Source organism: Zosterops lateralis (assembly GCF_965231275.1).
Source record: "Zosterops lateralis genome assembly, chromosome: 5".
Lineage (NCBI taxonomy): Eukaryota > Metazoa > Chordata > Aves > Passeriformes > Zosteropidae > Zosterops > Zosterops lateralis.
This window is the reverse complement of record NC_139766.1, coordinates 57,049,815-57,067,789: the sequence shown is the minus strand read 5'-3', so window position 1 is coordinate 57,067,789 and position 17,975 is coordinate 57,049,815. Positions and strand designations below refer to the sequence as shown.

The window sequence follows — 17,975 nt, the reverse complement described above, 5'->3', positions numbered from 1 at the left end:
CCATTAAGATGATGACTAACCCTACTGCTTTTTCACCTTTTGATTACAGATAGTTATGAGAAGTTTTAGGGTTTACAAATGTTAAACCAAACAAATCAAGACAAAAGAAAAGTTTTTATTTGGTGTAAAGTCAGAAATACAACATCTTTAAAACGTTCATAAGTTAAATGAAGGCCGCAGTAGTGAGATGTAAAATGGCATGAGGATGCAATAACTGCTGTATACACACTGATGGATAAAATACCACTATCCAATCTACAATACAAAACCATGATTTTAAAATTACGTTATCTTGGGAATTGCTGAAGCCTAACAAGCACATGCTGTGTTACCAGGTGATCTACAGTGCGAATGGAGATGGCAGTGACGTGGCTTTAAAGCTACGATGGCTGTAATGCAATGCAGTCTTTACAAGTCAAGTGCCTGCTGTGATTGTTCTTCCCTTAATGCTCAAACTCTGGACTAGCCATGCGATCTGCTCTACCTGCTAGCAATCCTTGGATTAATCTAGAGTTCCAGTAATGTGAGAAAGTAGTCCATAGAAGATTAAAATTAATTTTAGATGTTGACAAGGACCCCATGACACAAATGGTATCGTTCATTTTTTGTCATTGGGTTTCTTGACCCAGACTTGTAAGCAACCCTCAAGACTGTATTGTTAGTGTTTTCTTTGCAGTGTTTTAACTTTTGACTCCTGTGAGCATTGTGCAACAGTTTTAAATGGGGAGAAATGGGAAATGTCACCTTTGGGAAGGGGAAGCCTCACAATGTAAACTTAGACTTAAGACACAGCAGTACCTAGCTGCTAAGAAACTTGGGATTTGAGAGGGATTTATTCTTCCATTACACTGACTCATTCACACCATGCTTGAGAGCGATCCTTGAACTAGTGGTTTCCTTTTAAAAAAGGTCAAGTAAAATGGCTTCATTACTGAAGTGAGAACTCAGTCCTAGCCATGTCCTAATGTCCATGAATAAGTCTGTAGGGCAAGAGGAAAGAGATGCTACTAAGTACTGCTGAAATTTACATACTTGTTTGTATTTCAGCTTTCACTCTCTCCCCTAATACTGATTATACTGGACATGCTGCTTCTGTGGGAAGTGCTCAGACCCATAATCTGGGCTGAGCTCACCTACAAAACCTAGCATCCAAGCCAGGAAATACCACCTTCACACCAGGCATTGCTCAGAGCAGCAGTTTTGAGAGGAAAAATCCACATCTGTTCCACTGCATCCTTCTGCCTCAGATGTTTTTATGCAGTGCCTCAAGAATCACTTCACAAGCTTAGGCTGTGAGGCAGGAAAACAGCTGCTCTGAGGCCTGAAGCAAAGACAAGTTTGGCACTTCAAGAGGAAAGTAAAAGGTAGGAAGGAAAGACCTGTTCTCAGCTCCTCAATGCAGATTGCTCACAAGCATGAGGAGCTCGTGACCTCATTCTGGAAAGGTTGTCACTGAGGTTTTTACTTAACTTTTCATCACAAAACAGAAGAACTTCAGGAAGATCCTGCATTGTGACAATGTGTCTGATCATTCTTCAGGGAAATGGGAAAGAAGCAATGGTTTCAAGAGTACATGTTACATCTGATACTGCATCAGTTTGGTATTTCCCTGATTAAGTTCCTTACCCTTGTTCCTCCTCTTGCCCTCCCCCTTCCCAAAAGATCTGAGGTGTTTTTCTGTATGCAAGCCCTGCAAACAATTTCATACTGTTCCTACTTCACAGAAATGCTTAACTGGTTTATAGGTTTTTGTTCCGTTTTGCAGAGCTATGCACAGTACTACCACAGTAAACACATCTCAGGTGAAAAAAAATCAAGGCAGTTAAACTGAATATTTTTATCAAATGAGATTTCAACACATTATTGTAACTATTACTTGGCTAGTCAAGAAATCTACCATAAGACCTTAGAGTGCCAACAGACCTTTTTTAACCTGACAAACTAATCTGCTTTTTAACAAGATATGGTAACTTTTAAAACAAATACAAAAAAATTGCAATTATCTACACTCCATTTGCACATTGCCTTATCTTAATACACAAACTTCTGTCTCCCACTCATGACAATGCTCTTAATTCTGTTTATTACCAAAGTTTATAATCTTTGAGAGTCCAGTAAACCACAAACTAAATTATTTTAGCTTATGTAGCCTATGCCAGTTAAAAACAAAAAAAAAAACCAAACCAGCAGCAATACAATGACATAATCTGTGAGTCAACCCTTACTTCCTTTTGCTTTTTGTGTCAGTTGTCTGGAAAACACTAGATGCTGACATCAGATTTTCTATATACTGTCCAAGAACTTGGTTTTCTGATTTCAGTTTCAAGTTTTCTTCCTTAACAGCATCTACTCGTGCTGAGAGATCTGTGAAGGTGATATTATAAGAAAAACATTAGACACTATTGCAGACAATAATGAATATGTTCTGTGGACCTACATCAGACTAGTCACAGCTTTAATCCAGAAAACATCACCATAGGGTATTATGTTACACAACATTCTCCTAGCCATGTTTTACCTAAAGGACATTTTTCCGATATTATTTTGTAGTACAATATTTGGACCAACCTGTTAAACTATACTGCTAGTCTGTAAGTTTATTACTTGCTGGAGTTTTGAATTATGTTACTGCAAACTAAATTACTTGGAAACAAGAGTTCAGTGATGAGCAGCCTCAGATGTGTCTTCTAACAGGCATGAACATATTAGCTGTATCACCCGTTCTATTCGCTGTGTACTACCAAGGTTGAGCAAATGTAATGTTGCATAAAGAGGAACAAAAAAACTATTTCCAAGACCTTGGTTTTGTACCTTCAACTGCTTTAAGTGACATGCTTCTGGACACTGTGACTAAGGGCAGAGCAGTCTTCTCTTTTGCTTATTACTGTGTACTTGTAAAACATCTGATGTGTCAAGCTGCTAACCTTCAAGTGTGTGCTGCAGTTCCAAAACTTGATTAATAAGCCGTGTTTTCTCTTCTAATTCCACCTGATTCTCAGCCTCAACAGCTGCAATAAATCATGAGAGTTTTAGTGCAACCTCTGTTAACAGTTCGAAATTATACTAATTAGAATAACAATGAAGAACAAGAACATTAAGAATTTATACCATCCATATCGGCGTTCATCATTGTAGTAGGGGCTCTTTCCACTTTTGAAGAGCGTTTTCTTGAGCGATACTCTGCTTAAAGAAAAAAAAAAATAAAAAAAAACAAAACGGAGGCAGCAATTATTAGAACTTCCATTATATTTGATTTTTAGATGTATTTTTCTAATTCTGAAGGGTCAGTGCTTTAGCCTAAGGCAGAGCAACCTTTTTCACCGTTCCTTAATGTTTTTTCCTAGGCCTCACGCCGTACGTACCCACGGTTCAGTGAGTAACTATGCCTCTGTTTACAAAAATAACTGATCTAGATTACCGCAAAGCATGAAATATCGCTGTTTCAGTGATGTAATCGCCGCCTTCTCAGCAGCTCCGATCATTCTGGAATGGGTTATTCCAGCACCGGCTATTCCTGCAGGCCGAAGCGGAATTGCCCCGCATTGTCCCCGGCCACTGCTGGGCCTGCGAGCCGGGGGGTGTCGGCCTGGGGCCCTCGGGCCTCGCATCCCCCGCCCGCCCGCTCCCACCGCACCGCGGGCCGGGGGGTGGCAACACCGCAGAGGGCCGTCCCCCCTGCCCGCAAACCCCGCCACGCCTTCCCAACCTGGCTGAGCCCCGCGGTCTCTCCCGGTCCCTCCCGCCCGTCGCTCCTGCCCCGCACCTGCCCCACCGCCGGCGCCTCCCGCGGGCTGTGCCCGGCCCGGCCCGCTCCGCGCTGCCAACGCGCCTGCGCCGCGCCGGGCGGGGCGGGGCGGGGCGGGGAGGCGGGGGCGCCATGGCCCCGCCCGCCACAGCACAGCCCAGCACAGCCCAGCACAGCACAGCCCAGCCCGCTGAACGGCAGTGAGCCCAGCCCGCGAAAACAGTGTGTGTGGTTGCTGTTAACTCCCAGGCGCTTCTATGTGGAGCTCTGGGGGAGAGGAGGCTCCTAGCCGGTGTCCGGCCAGTTTTCCCTGCCCCATTTAGAGCCGTGGCCCAGCTGCTCCACTGTGGCACCTCAGTGGCCTTTTCCACAGCAGTGTCCGGAGTAAGAAACTTGTGCTGTAGCTCCGTGCCTCTGGGTGGCTGAGATCACATCACACAAGAACCTAAGGAACTTGACGGAGTTGCTCTCCTCTAATGGCTCAGTAGCTCCAAAACAGCCCTCCTGTGTCACTGTCGTTCCCCTAATCCCTGAAGGGAAATAATAGCCCTGCACAGGATCCTCCCTTTGACCTCACAGCACAGTCTGCGAGCCACAGCAAAGGAATGAGAAACATTCAAGACCTGAGCTAATTGTGGTGGCTTCACTGAAGTGACTGCACTGCACAACTTGCAGTACTATGTACTCTGAACCATATGTTGCAGTGAAAAATATTCGTATTGTGTCTGTAAATTACAGTATTCTGTCTAGTTGTAAACAAATAATTCAATTATCAATTGAATTGCAGACACTGTGCAGACACTCAGGAAGATAAAGGCATTTGGGAAGTGAGCCCTCTGCTGTATTTTTAAATACACTTCAGAAAGTGTGTATTTCTAACATCTTCATCTTCTGGCTGCCTCCACAGTGTTATTATTGTGTCAATGACTTCTTTTAACCTTACAATCAGATAAATTCAGATTAGACTGAATGGTATTCAAGGTCTGAAAATGTACTGCAATTAGAGTCTTGCTGTCCATCTGTACTGAAAAATGAATCTGTTTTTAGTTCCATTAGATAGTTTACTTAAAACCTTATCACCATCTCTACAAAGGGCATTTTCAATACAGCAACCCTCCTTATTTCTTGCAAGCTGAAAATCCTCTCAGGTGGTGACTGGGCTTTAGGAGCTTGTTGGAAAATTTCCTTGAGTGCTGTTTTTAAAATGCCAGGTGCTTGCTGTTTCAATCTTGCTTGCTGCACTGGCAAACCTGGCAATCAACAGGTTCTCCTAATTCTTTCTAATGAGACAATCTCCAGCACTTGCTTTAAAAGGGGAGAAAATTATGGCCAGATTCTTCAGGTGTCTGCAAATGGATGGAGACCTTGCTTACCTGGTGAGAAATGTGCTGTGTTTTTATCCTGTGAGAGGGGGGAAAAGTTATTGTGGCCTGATTTTGAGGAAATACACCTCTCTGCTGCAGAAATTCCACTTTTCTTCTTGCATTACACTTGGAGATTATTGTCACACTGTCCCAAAATGAGCAAATGGGTGAAATCCTTGATGTTAAATTATGGGGAAGAATGGCTACCAGACATATTGGCTCCTGTGCTGTTGTAGCCAAAGCAGTAGTAATTTCAAGAGCTGCTGGTTTACCCACTGTTTCCTTTTTGGGATGTGTGCCGTTGGGGTTCATTCTACTTTGCCTGGTTGTGGTTTCTCACTGTAGTACTTTCTTTTGATTCTGAACTCTGAGCATGAGCACCGGGATGAACTCCTTTTCAGAAGTCAACCTCTATGAGAGGTTTTTTTATTATTTTTATTTTATTTTATTTTTTTCCCCTTTAGAGAAAGCTGTTGTTTTGAGCTTCCCCTGTTGGCATTGCAGAGGGGTTATCAGCAGAGAGCAGGTGACATTTCTAGTCTACAGAGTGCTGTGTGTTACAAGGTTAGCACTGAATGCTCCAGGCACCAAAAGGTTTGGATTGATACTGCTGGGTGTAAATTCCTCAGAGACAATGCCTAGATCGTCCTGTGTTCCCTTAAAAAGGCTTCTTGCATTCCTAACCCTTCCTCTACTTTCCAGTGCAAAGAAGGCAACTCCAGAATTCTAAATATCCAGCGCACCACTAGTTTTAAACAAACAAACACCAAAAAACATGCACATGCTCAAAAAACCCAAAACGCAAATGCAGAAATGCCCAAACCAAATATATCAGAGAATAGAGGTCCACAGCCCAAAGTGTTCTTGTATGAGAAATCAACCAATGACCAGAAGCTTAATGTGTCACATGATTTACCTACTGGCTTTTTAAATTCCTTACCTCACTTGTCTTGCATTGTGTATTATCAATCAAAATTTTTGTGCACTTGAAATGTAAAGCTTTAGGGACTTAGAATATATCCCAAATAATCAGATTCCTTTTATAACACAGACTGTGTCCCAGGGAAGGCACCTGTGCACATTATGACACGAAGGTGGGTGGGAGCATTGACCTGATGGGTCCTGCACTTGGGTCACAACGACCCCAGGCAGGGCTACAGGGTGTTTTCTAAGGCATTTGGTTAAATCAGAGGAGGCATTAGTGATATTGTCATTCTATTAAATTTATAGGAATAAGTTTCAGTTTACAAGTGCAGCTATCTATACTTACTTCTATCCTAAGTTCTAGTTAGATTTTCTAGAAGTAGCTGATATCACTGGCAAAAGGAATCAATTTATTCAGTTTCACTGAAAGAGCGATTTTTTGCTGAATATAAATCAACCTCCCTAGGATATAAAGTATCATTAATAGTTTACCTGAATTCACATACACAGTTACAAACTGAGAGGAGAGGATTTTATTGCTCTGCACTCAGACTCGCTCTCAGCCATTGCTGCTAATGACAAACATTTTCAGAGGTTTTATTTCTAGAAGTCCGTTTTACATCCTGTTTTTCCTATGGCACTCAGTGCAGACCAGCGAGCCTCTGACTTCCCTTCTGGCCGCGTTCCAGGCAGCAGAGGCGCCTGCGTGAGCCCCGTGGTGACAGAGGCTTCGCTGTTCACCGCTACAATAGAAATGTATCCTTTCTTTCACTGACAGGGGAAGGCATTGTACGTGTTGCCGAGATGAATTTGCTATTTGAGCTGTACCGTTTGCTCCTTTGACTAATTATTGCCACAAAGAAAAAGACAGGAACACAAGTGGCTTAAGTCTTTTTCCTTGCAGTGCTACCTTGCAAGACCTTTTCCATCAAATCTTCATCCTTTTGTTTCTCTACAGAAATAACAGACCCTGAGGAGGTTTTGTTGTTTTTTTTTTTTTCCATGTAATGTTGCTTTACACCAAATTCTCTGTAATTCCTATTAGTCTTTCAGAATAACCTCAAAAAACTTTTGTTGCCTAGTGAATATTCTTGTGCATATTTACAGCTGGGGACTTCTGTTAAATGCAGAATTTGAGTACTTTTTAGATAGTGCTTTTTCCAACAATTTATACAAATCAATTTATACAAAATGAAGAAGTACTTTGGCTTACATTGTTCTAACTCATCTGTGTCCTTACTTATTGTGCATGTCTTGGTTTTGCCTTAAGTGCAAAGTGAGAATGGGACCTCATCAGATGATGTAACGTGTGAGCATACAGTTGGAATGAAAAAAAAAAAGCAGTCTCTTTAGAGAGTCTACAAAAAGCAAGCCTCAAAGTAATAATTTCTCTTTATCCCTGAAGAGGGCTGCCTTCATATAGCTACATACATCCATATAGCCAACATATGGCTGCATCCTATCCTTTGCAAGATTGAGCATGAGTGCAAAAGTTCTCCTTTCTACTGACTCTACAAAAATGCATTTTTAAATAGACTCTGCAGCTTTGGGCTGTGGATACCAACATATATTGTATAACGTTATCCTCTTAACTGTTTCATCCTCCTTGTAATCATCAGCTGTAGGTTTGCCACCAGGTTTTGTGGAAGGATATTTAGCAAGGTTCCATAAAGCTTCATTGGTAACTTAATTAGATGAAAAACTGCTTTGTCTTTCTGTAAGTTAAGGGCTTGTATCTACTTTTAAAAGGATGGGTTTACGTGAGGAATGTAGTCACTAGTGTTGGCTTTCTGTAAAGCATATTTAAAAAAAGTAAGATAGTTTCTGGGTACTCTTCAGTGAGGAAAGAGAACCTTGATCTTCTTATTCAACAATGATTGGAAGTACAGTAAAGAAATTTTTGCAGATGTTAGACAACATTTCACTGTTTTGTTTTACTTTTGGTTTGATTTCCTCTGTGCTTTTGTTTGGATAGGCCATTTTTTGAGGGAACTTTAGTGGTGTGAGTTTCTAAATTGAAAGATATTTCTTTCATTAAAGGTAAAAATATTTTCACATATGTTTTCCTTTATTTCACATGCTGTGAATGTTGCTATTAAAATACTTTCCTGAAATTTTCTATCTTGCTACCATTTTGCGTTTGTCATAATTTACATGGAAGTGTTTTATTTTTATTACCTGCATGCTTAAATGGAAAGAAGCTGCTGTTTTGAAAGAGCAATAGCTATTAAATATTCATGGCTTGTGCTTGGTTAAGGAGGCTCAGTAACCCCTGTTGCTTTGACACAATGGCTTTTCACTGTACCACTGGAACTTTGATATGAAGGCTGTATTCTGATTGTCATTCAGATTGTACATATATAACATGTTGATCTACTTGCCTGTTTTGTATCTTTCCAGTATGTTTTAAGAAATGGGGGCAAAACCTTATGCAGTAACAAATGTGCTCAAGGTCACTAAAACCACTGCACCTTTGTGAACCGTTTTAATAATTAATGAAGGAACACTTGCATATAAAATGTCGTCATTCTCAGACAAAGTCCACTTAAGGTCTACATATTGCAAGCCTAGTTTCCTTATTCCTTGCTCGAGTTTGCTCTTGTCCATCCTAGAGAATCTTTTTCTCTCTCTCACTGTGTGGACTTTTAGTTTCCCTGCTCTTCTGGAATTGATGTTATTCTCCAGTCTTACTGGAGATGCCCCAGAGTTACTGTAATTAGTCTTCCCTCCAGTTGGGAGAGTTAAAGAATACTGTTTCCTACAAAGTATATCATTGTCTCCTCCTCTTGTAGGTTAGGAATTTTCTAATTTTTCTAAGGAATTATACTTTCTTCAGGTGTAGCCAGAGGAAATGGACCAGGGTTATTACGTTCACCATGAATCTTACTATATTTACCCTTTGGGCCTTCAGGCTATAAGGTTGCCTGAAGATGCCACTTATTTTCAGTTATTCTGATTTTACTTCTGCTTTCTGACTGGTGGTCCCCACCTCTTCAGTACTAGGGGAAATGCTGTAATACTGCTAACAGATCTTTAATAAAGAAGCCTCTGTGTTGTGAACATGAGCTTTCTCTGACCCTGAGTGTTCTGCTTCAGCCAAGAGTCAAGAGTCCAGCAGATTGCTCAGTTTCTGAGGTGCAGTACTGTCCTATGTGCTGTGATGCTGATGAGGTCTTTTTTATAGCAGTGACATCTGTCAGGACTTAGCTTTGAGTATCAAGCCTCAAATGCCAAGATTGACTTGGAAACCCACTGGCAGTTGGTGCTTGGATAAGAGAGTTTTTAACCTTGCTTTATTTTCTCGTGGGTATTAACATATTCCAAGCTGCAGGGTGCTGAGGTTTGAGCAGGAGAGGAGGCTGGTGGGTGTTTGCCTTCTGAAGAAGGAGACTTGACATCTCCTAAGAGACTAAGACAGCCATATGGCAAAAACACCCCTCTGTGAGACAGAGCAGAGTGAAACCCATCCAGTATAATGGAGTCATCCCTAACTCAGCTTCCTCTGGATGCTTTGCATGGAGAAGACGATCCTGCCACCGAATGCCACCCCCCATCTGTTCTTGATACGTTACCAGCTGTGCAGCAGGTCACAAAACAGTGTCCTGTAGGATACCTTTACTCTCCTATACCCTGCTACAGGAAATGGGTGAGATTCATTGTCAGGAGAACCCCTCATTATTGTACAGCTTGGACCAAGCTCTGACAGATTGTCGTCTTGCCAACCACATCTTGGTGTCAGCAGCCCTATTTGATGGACAAAGGGCATTCAAACATCCAGCTCAGCCCCATCACACTAATATGGAATTGCTAATAGAAAATTGTGTTCTAGAAATAAGGTTAACTTAATGAATTTGGGGTTTTTTTTAATATAAGAGATAAATACAGCAAGAACAAAGCTTGCAATTCTTTTTACCAAAAAAAAAAAAAAAAAAAAAAAAGTTGGGGGGGAGGGGAAGGAAATGTGGCTTGCTCAAAAATAAACCCTCCAGATCCCTAGCAGTGTGAATTAGCAGCCATGCTCTTTGGCAGCCATGCCGACATAATCAAGTTGATACTCTGGCCTCACGTTTCTAAATAATTTATTATCAATTCATATTAACTCACTTCATTTGTCCACTATGTAGGACTCTTCCTACTTCCCCTTCCATTTTTATTCCATAAGTGGGGAGGAGAAGGGTGGAGGTGTAGACAGTCTTTGCTTTTTTAGTTTCCTTTAAAACAATTAAATGCTTAATAGTGGGAATTTAAAATATCACCTTATTTCCATTACCAATTAACTTGCATCACTCCTTGTGAGTTCTCACTAGAGTATGCCAGAGGTTTATTATTCTGTATACAGCATTATATATATTTTATTTGATAGTAATAACTACTGAGTTAATATTTCTGTAACAGTGTCTCTCTAGCCAGTGAAAGGCTCTGTGTGCTCAGATGAAGAGTGTGTATTACCATATGCTAATATATGAAAACTGTGGTAGCCTCCTTACTCCCAAACCCTCAATTCCTAGCTCGTCACAAGGCTTATTCAAACCACACAACTGAAAAAAGTTTGCTTGAGGGTATTTGCTAAAAATACCTTGTACCTGGTAATCAGGACAAACTTGTCTGCTCTCACAGTGCTGTTATTCAGCTTGTGGAATTTGCATTGTATCAGCAGAGTGCTGCAGTCTCTTACCTGAGTCATCTGCCAAAGAAATGTTGGTGAACGTGCCATCCTCCTCGTCCAAAGGTAACTCCATTTTGCTGCCTTTTCCCAGAGTTTTTGAGGTGAGTGTTAAGCATGGCAGTTGTCAGCCATCTTTAAGTGCACACGTGACTCCTCTGGTTAAATCTTTAATGAGTCCAGCGCAGGTGGTGTTGGCAGCTGCACACGTCTTGCTCCGCGCGCCGTCTCCTCTGAACCTTGAGCTCTTCTGCGGAAATTGTTGAGCTGGAAGGGTTCTGACTTCTCACTGCTTTGTCAAACAAGTGCTGAACAAACACTGCTGTTACAAGTTCTTTCTGTAACAGAACTGTATCCGTCCTTGCTGGCTTTTTGTTACCACTGTTCTTTATTTTCTCTAGGGCTGTGCATAGGATTTTCTTGGAGGGGTTTTTGATAGAGCAAAGAGCAAAAGTAACTTATTGTTCAAGAAATGTTGCTTACAGTCCACAAAAATGCAATGGACAGACCTGGGAGCAGCAATTCTAAAAGACAACCTTCAAATACTTAGGAATGTGAGTGATTTTATTTATGTGAAACAGCTGCATCAAAACTGATCAGGTAATGTGAAAAAGTGAAGGTTTATAAGTGAGTGTCTGACATTCTGTGGTAGAAGACAGGAGGAAGGAAGAGAAATCAAGTTCAAAGAAAACCCCACTTTAGTCATCTTGCTTTGCTTCTTAAAGAATGCTGGACATAGTTTGAACATACAAATTAAAAATTCACCTCAAACTACTTACTTTGAGAATATCTTTCGTTTGTACTCCTGGAACACAGTGTTTTCTTGCAATTAATTTGAAAATATAAAATGGCCTTAATTGAAGACAGAATAGGGAATAGTGGAATAACTATTTTCAGGATGTAGCATGTTCAGAATCTACCTGTCCTTTATTTTTTAGATTTTGTATTCAGAAAAATACTGTAAATTAAGGGTGTTGACAAGTGCTTTTTTTTCTTAATTGTAATTCAGAACCTCTCTAAAGTCTCACTAAAAATCAAATCTTAGTTTTGTGAAGCACTGACCAATTATCAAATGAGAATTCTCTGATTTTACAGTCTGCCTTTCACACTTTTGGATGTAATCTTTGACTTCTGAGACAGCTTCTGTGTACAAAGAAAATGCATATAACTTTGCAGGACAAAGGATATAAGACACAGAATCACAGAATTAATTAGGCTGGCAAAAACCTCTGAGATCATCAAGTTCAACCTTTGACTGATCATCACTGTGTTAATCAGACCATGGCACTGAGTGCCACATCCAGTTGTTTCTCGGACACCTCCAGGAATGGTGACTCCATCACCTCCCTGGGCTGTGCATTTCAATGTTAAAAAACCCTGTCTGTGAAGAAATTCTTCCTGATGTCCAGCTTCAACCTTGCCTGGTGCAGCTTGAGGCCATTTCATCTTGTACTGTTGCTTTTTGCCTGGGAGAAAAGGCTGACCCCCATCTGGCCACAACCCCCTGTCAGGGAGTTTTAGAGAGTGATAAGGTCCCCCCTCACCCCCTTTTCTCTAAGAGAAACACCCTCAGCTGCCTCTCACAGGATTTGTGCTCCTTCAGACCCTTCCCAGCCCCACTGCCCTTCTCTGGACATGCTGCAGCCCCTCCACATCTTTCTTGTAGTCAGGGGCCCAGAACTGGACACAGCACTCGAGGCATGTGCTGAGTGCAGGGGGACAGTCCCTGCCCTGCTCCTGCTGGCCCCACACCATTGCTGATCCAGGCCAGGATGTCACTGGCTCTCTTGGCCATCTGGGCACAGCTGGCTCATGTTCAGCTGCTGTTGACCAGCGCCCCCAGGTCCTTTTCCTCTGGGCAGTTTCCAGCCACTCTGCCCCAGCCTGTGTTGCTGCCTGGGGTTGTTGCAGCCCAAGAGCAGGACCCAGCACTTGGAACTTCACACAATTGGCCTTGTCCCATTGATCCAGCCTGTCCACATCCCTCTGCAGAGCCTTCCTGTCCTCCAGCAGATCAAGATTCCCAAGCAGTTTGTTGTCATCTGTGAGCTTACTGAGGGTGCACTTGAACCCCTCGTCCAGACCAATAAAGATATTAAACTGGACTGACTGGGCCCAAGAGTGGGGACACCACTACTAGGCCATCAAGTAAATGTGGTACTATTCGCCACTCTAATGACACCAAGCATTGGAATTGGTACAGCTTACAGAAAGTATAAATGTTATGCTACTTTTTAGGGGTTTTCTTCTAATCTTTTAATTGCTTTGTTTTATTTAGGCTTTTCTGTTGGTGTCAGTGAAGTTGTTGAGAGCTGCTTTCAGACACTATTGAAAGCCAAGCACATCTTGCATTTTCAAAACTGTGTTGAGTTGCTCATTTTTTGTTTCATACAGATCAGAACCAGCTCAAAATTTACCTTATTGGTATTGGGCTTCTCCTGCCCAAGGCTAGGGATTGGACTAGACAATCTTGATAGGTCCCTTTCAACTTAGAATATTCTGTGATGCTTGATACTCTGTAAAGAGACATACTGATTTCATTCCAGATCTTTGAGTATCACAAAAGGGTTCTGGATCAGTTGAGATTTTTTTTCTTCTTTCCCGGATGCAACAGCATGATTCAAAGCTCTCATGATGAAGATAAAGCTAGAATACATTTTGATCTTTTGTCTCCATTGCATCTTCTATTGTTCTCAGACATGTTGTGTATGGTGGAAGCATCTCAGCAAATTGACTTGGAAGGTCAGTTTCTAAAAACATATGCAATTATAAAATCTGTTCATCTGTTACCTCTGAATTTTTAAAAATTGTATGCTAGTGGAACCTAAGGGCTGTATCTTGTCTGACCAGTGAAGCCCCTATCTGACCAGTTTAATTAACTTCTCAAGCCTATATCAATATTGTTCTGTTCTATTGGCCATGCAGGTACCCTCAGGTAGATACAGGTTCCATGTAAATTATTAGATGGTTTTAGATACCTTTTCACAGCAGCCAAGTGAGCGTGGATGTTGTGCAGTTGTTAGCCATGTCTAGAACAAAGACATTAGAAGAAGTGTTGCAGAGCAAAGGCTGTATTTTAAAGAGTCAGTAAGAAAGACTCCCCCAGGGTGAAGGAGCATATGATTCAGGGAGGAGCTGGGCTGTCTCCTGAGAGACACCAATCCTTGCACTTTATGGAGTCAAGCTCTTGTGTTTGTGCCAAGTGCATTCCACTCCATATGGCACCAAAGAGCCGGTTACCTCAGGAGTTTTTTGTCCTGCCCTAACAGAGTCAAGACTCCAAGGCTCAAAAGTAAAGGCTCTCTGCAAGTGTTTCAGAGCTCATTAAAGCTCCCTGTGAAAGACGGGCCTTTGGACAGATGGCTTTCCTCAGTCAGTGCCTCTGCCTCTGAATGAGAGAGAGAAGGTATAGACAGATATGTGCCTTTGGGTGCACGTGTCTGCCTTTGTGCCCCTGTGTATAGACAGACAACATGGCACTCACATGGTTCTACAGCAGCCTTTTGCTTCCCGTGAGGACATGGGAAGACTCATTTACATAGAGATGAGGTTTACAAGGAGTCTACAGTGTGATCTTGTTTCTTTCTTGCCCCCAATAGTCTTCATATTTTAAACATGCACCTGTGTTCTATAACTTAAAAGTACTGTAGAATTATCTGTGGCTTGCTTGTTTTTATGAGTGCTATAGTGAGAAATATTTTCTTTGGTGGTGTCTTTGTATTTTATTAGTGAAAAAACAACTTTGGACAGGAGATGACATGTTAAAGTACAAGCACCCATTTCTTGCTGTCACCATGTTTCTTTTAAAAGAAGGTACATAAAGTAACAGCAGCAGACAGAGGAAGAAAAAAGCTTAAAAGAAAGCTGTGTAATGGAATTAACTGTCAGAGTACAAGGAGTTTAGTTATTTCCATGAGTGAATTATTTTCACTGGAGTAATGGACATTAATGTAAAAGTTAATTTGGTTATAAAATATCAGTTCATCTTTCGAAGGGCTTCATTACCAAATTGAGCAGAGGTTGTGGAATGCTGAGCAGCTGTCTGGCTGCCTTTTAAAAATGAGTGCCAGGAGCTGTCAGAGGAGGTTTGAGGGTAGGGGAAGTATGGGGACTGCGCCTTTTGTTTGATTTTATAGCATTTTATTTGATTTTATGCATGAAGATCAGTCATGTAGCCGTGTGCTGGCCGATTTTGATGAGCGTTGATCACAAACACATCAGCAGATCACTGTCTGGTTATGATGGCCATGAAAGCAATAGATAAATGCCCAAGAATGTCTTCAGACTTGGTACTGAAATGAAGCCCAGCATTTTGTAGTTGGTCTGTGTCAAGGACACAATTGCAGATGGATGTAGGTCCTTAGATTTAAAACAAGGTAGCTAAACCTCCCTGGTAGTAGGTTTGCATTTTTATTACTGTGAGTACTGTGTAACTGTTTTCTAATTAAAGTGATTTAATAGTGACCTGAAAAGGAAGTTGGCTCTGAGTTAAGTATGGGTTTATGGAGTATTTTAGTGAAACCACAGCATGTGCTATGACTGCTATTTATACCAACAGTGTAACAATGCTTATAGCAGCATGGGTGAGGCAGGCTTCAATACCACCTCTTTATTTAGGGTTCAACCTTGCACTTACAAACTGAGCTACAACATCAAAACATTCAACAGCCCTCTTCTCCTGCTTCTTTTTTTTTTCCTATTACAGTGGTAATTCCCTATCTCTGTGAGTGCACAGGTACAGTGCTTTTTGGAAACAATTTTCAGTGACTGTTTCAAAGAGGGAAGAGTTTAGTCAGTTGAGAGACATTTTTGTTGTCTGCATCACTTGGCAAAACCTCACTGACTACTTGTCCCAAATATGTAATCCTCTAGATGTGCCTGCTGTTGCTCTGGTACTTTCTGTGTTTCAATAATAGAAAAGTTGGGGATTTTTTAAAGTCAGAAAAATGTTCAGGTAAAAGAAGGTTGCTGTTGCTTTCAGGGAACACTGGGACAGAGTCAGAACCCTGTTGGTAGGTAGATCCTTGTTGCAATGCAATTGTAGAGGCTGATCTTCCATCAGGTTGCACCTGCAGTCCTGAAGTGTTCTGCTTTTGTTATACCGTGGTTTGATCAAGAGTCTAACTTGAACACAAGTTTTGCAAATGTGGATGTGTATGATGTAAGCAATGCAGTGTAGTAGGTAAGCCACTAAAAGATTCTGAACTAAGAAAACTATGTTTTGGATTCTGAGGAAATGTATTCTTCTGCTTTTAGTCGCCACATTTAAAAACAAACCCCAAAATACTCCTTTTCATACTTTTTTTTTTTTTCCAAGTAAGACAATAAGCTGTGTGCAAGGAGCAGTACTTGGAATTATTTCTCTTACACAAAGCATTCTAAAATGCATCCAACATATCAGTTTCCCACTGTATATAAACCACAGCATTTTAAAACTACATGTCTTGTTAGGAAATGGAGCTGCCAGTCCATTTTTCTTTTAATGAACTTTGACAGAAGGAGCTGTGCTGTGTGTTTTAGTGCATGCTAATAAAGCATTAATCATCCCAGTGAATTCACAGGATGTTCAGTGCTAGACTGACACTGTGGGACAGTAACCTACTTGCAGAACAACAGTTTCCTAAGGTGGTGACAGAAGTGTATTAAATGTGTTATTCACAGATTCAATCTGTAGGCTGAGGTATGTTTATACGTGTTTGTAAGTGTTCTAGGTGTTTATTTTCTTCCTCTGCTTCCTTTTTCACTCACCCCTTACCAGTTTTAGGTACTACAAGCCGTGTTGTGGCTGATTGTCTTCCAAATTTTGAGATAGATTTCAAGATGCTCATGCTATGCAGAGGCCCATCATTATTTGCAAATGCTGTTTCTGAAGCTGCATCCAAAATTGCCACCTAGGAACCATCCACAACTGCCTACTTGTACCCGTGTCCTCTGATTTACTACATTTGATTTTTGTGAATGCATACATATTGTTCTTTTTTGCATGAGCAATTTTTTTTTAAAAAAATTTGGATCTGCTCTCTCAAAATGAGTGACTTGTTTATAACATCTGGTAGGTATATCTTAAAATAGACCCACTTTCCTTCACACTTGTACATTCTATCCTCTCAGATTTCCTGTCATGTGTCTTTCTAGACTTGGAGAACATCTGCCTTCTAAATTAAAAAAAAAAAAAAAGAAATCTACTGCTTCATATACTCCTTAAAGTTTAATTCTTTTATGATTCCTGTGTAAACCAGACAGTGACCAGGCAATGGGTGAGCCTATCTATATTTCACTAGTGTGTGCTTTTCCGTTCTTTTTTCTTTCATCTGATAGATCATCGTTCTTAACTAGGTGTCTCAGCATATGTGCAGCAGAACAGGACTCTTCCCAGGACTTTGGAATGATCAATCTGCTCTTCTCTTTGAATGAAAGCCCTTTCTGCTTCAGTCCATTGATCTATGATTCCAGAGAAGGCAGTAATTCAGGAACAGGCCTCAAGTAATTTCTGCATCTCTGATAATATTTCACAGTGTTCATTAAAGGCACTAGGAAATTGTTGGTTAGCTCAACAGAGGGTACCAGTGTAGAAAATTATAAGACACTGTTTTCTTTCATTGCTCTATAGTCATACTAAATATTTCCTCCATGTCTTTGGAATACAGAGATTAAGAGTATTTAGCAGTGCATACCCTATCCCACAGTGTGTGTTCCTTCTGCTTCTGGCAGTATATTTGACCACTAGCATCCTTCTGAAGTGAGTGTGACCCAAACACAGGAACTCTTTCTTCTTCTTGCCTGTCCCTAGGCCCCTCCAGGTCTGTAACCAGCTGACCTGTTTGCTGCTTGGATCCATAGTGCAGATAAATGGAAAAAAATCCAGATTTGAAGTGTGTAGCCATTAAAATTGTCATCATCAAATGGATGGGGGAGGCTTAACCAAAGAAAGCTTGTTGATTAACCAACAATTAAATGCATATAATACTAAGAGATTTTACTTTGTAAGAGGATTGCAAATGTGTGTGGATCTCAATGCAGCCATAGAAACTTTCTGTACAACAGTTCAAGTGCTGAGATCTCTAGTTTGAGTACTTAAGCAATGTAATTTAAGTACAGATTTCAGTGCTGGCCTCAGAATTAGAGCTGGTTTCAGGAGTAGAGTGAGTGCCTTGTGCTGCAGCAGCAAGGCAGACATTGGTACACAGTCCAACAGGGTGTCAGCCTACCAGCTCTTCTGCAACTTTTCTCAGAATCTTCCTGCTTTCTGGGGGAAAAATAGGGGAGATACATAAAGCAT

The 17,975-nt window shown here is 41.1% G+C and overlaps 1 protein-coding gene across 6 annotated transcripts; it reads right to left on the bottom strand.

Moving 5' to 3' along the window:
- Positions 1-95: 95 nt before the first annotated feature.
- On the bottom strand, positions 96-10,877 carry SCOC (short coiled-coil protein). Of its 6 annotated transcripts, none has more exons than XM_083860895.1 (4): positions 10,709-10,874; positions 3,109-3,183; positions 2,925-3,008; positions 96-2,364 (listed from the first exon to the last, which is right to left on the bottom strand). In XM_083860895.1, exons 1-4 carry the CDS (start codon positions 10,770-10,772, stop codon positions 2,222-2,224), a joined length of 366 nt encoding a protein of 121 aa, XP_083717021.1. In that variant the 5' UTR covers positions 10,773-10,874; the 3' UTR covers positions 96-2,221. The 6 variants fall into 6 exon arrangements, with proteins under 6 accessions (XP_083717021.1, XP_083717022.1, XP_083717025.1 ...); XM_083860896.1 differs by having other exon boundaries at positions 3,109-3,180; positions 10,709-10,872; XM_083860899.1 differs by lacking the exon at positions 10,709-10,874 and adding an exon at positions 3,764-3,822 and having other exon boundaries at positions 3,109-3,180.
- Positions 10,878-17,975: the final 7,098 nt, after the last annotated feature.

Excerpts from the sequence above, each read along its gene's own strand:
- SCOC (XM_083860895.1), bottom strand. The coding sequence starts at position 10,772 with ATGGAGTTACCTTTGGACGAGGAGGATGGCACGTTCACCAACATTTCT. Across the intron at positions 3,009-3,108 it reads GATGAACGCCGATATGGATG|CTGTTGAGGCTGAGAATCAG; the intron begins GTATAAATTCTT and ends GATTTATTGCAG. Across the intron at positions 2,365-2,924 it reads ACTGCAGCACACACTTGAAG|ATCTCTCAGCACGAGTAGAT; the intron begins GTTAGCAGCTTG and ends TCACCTTCACAG.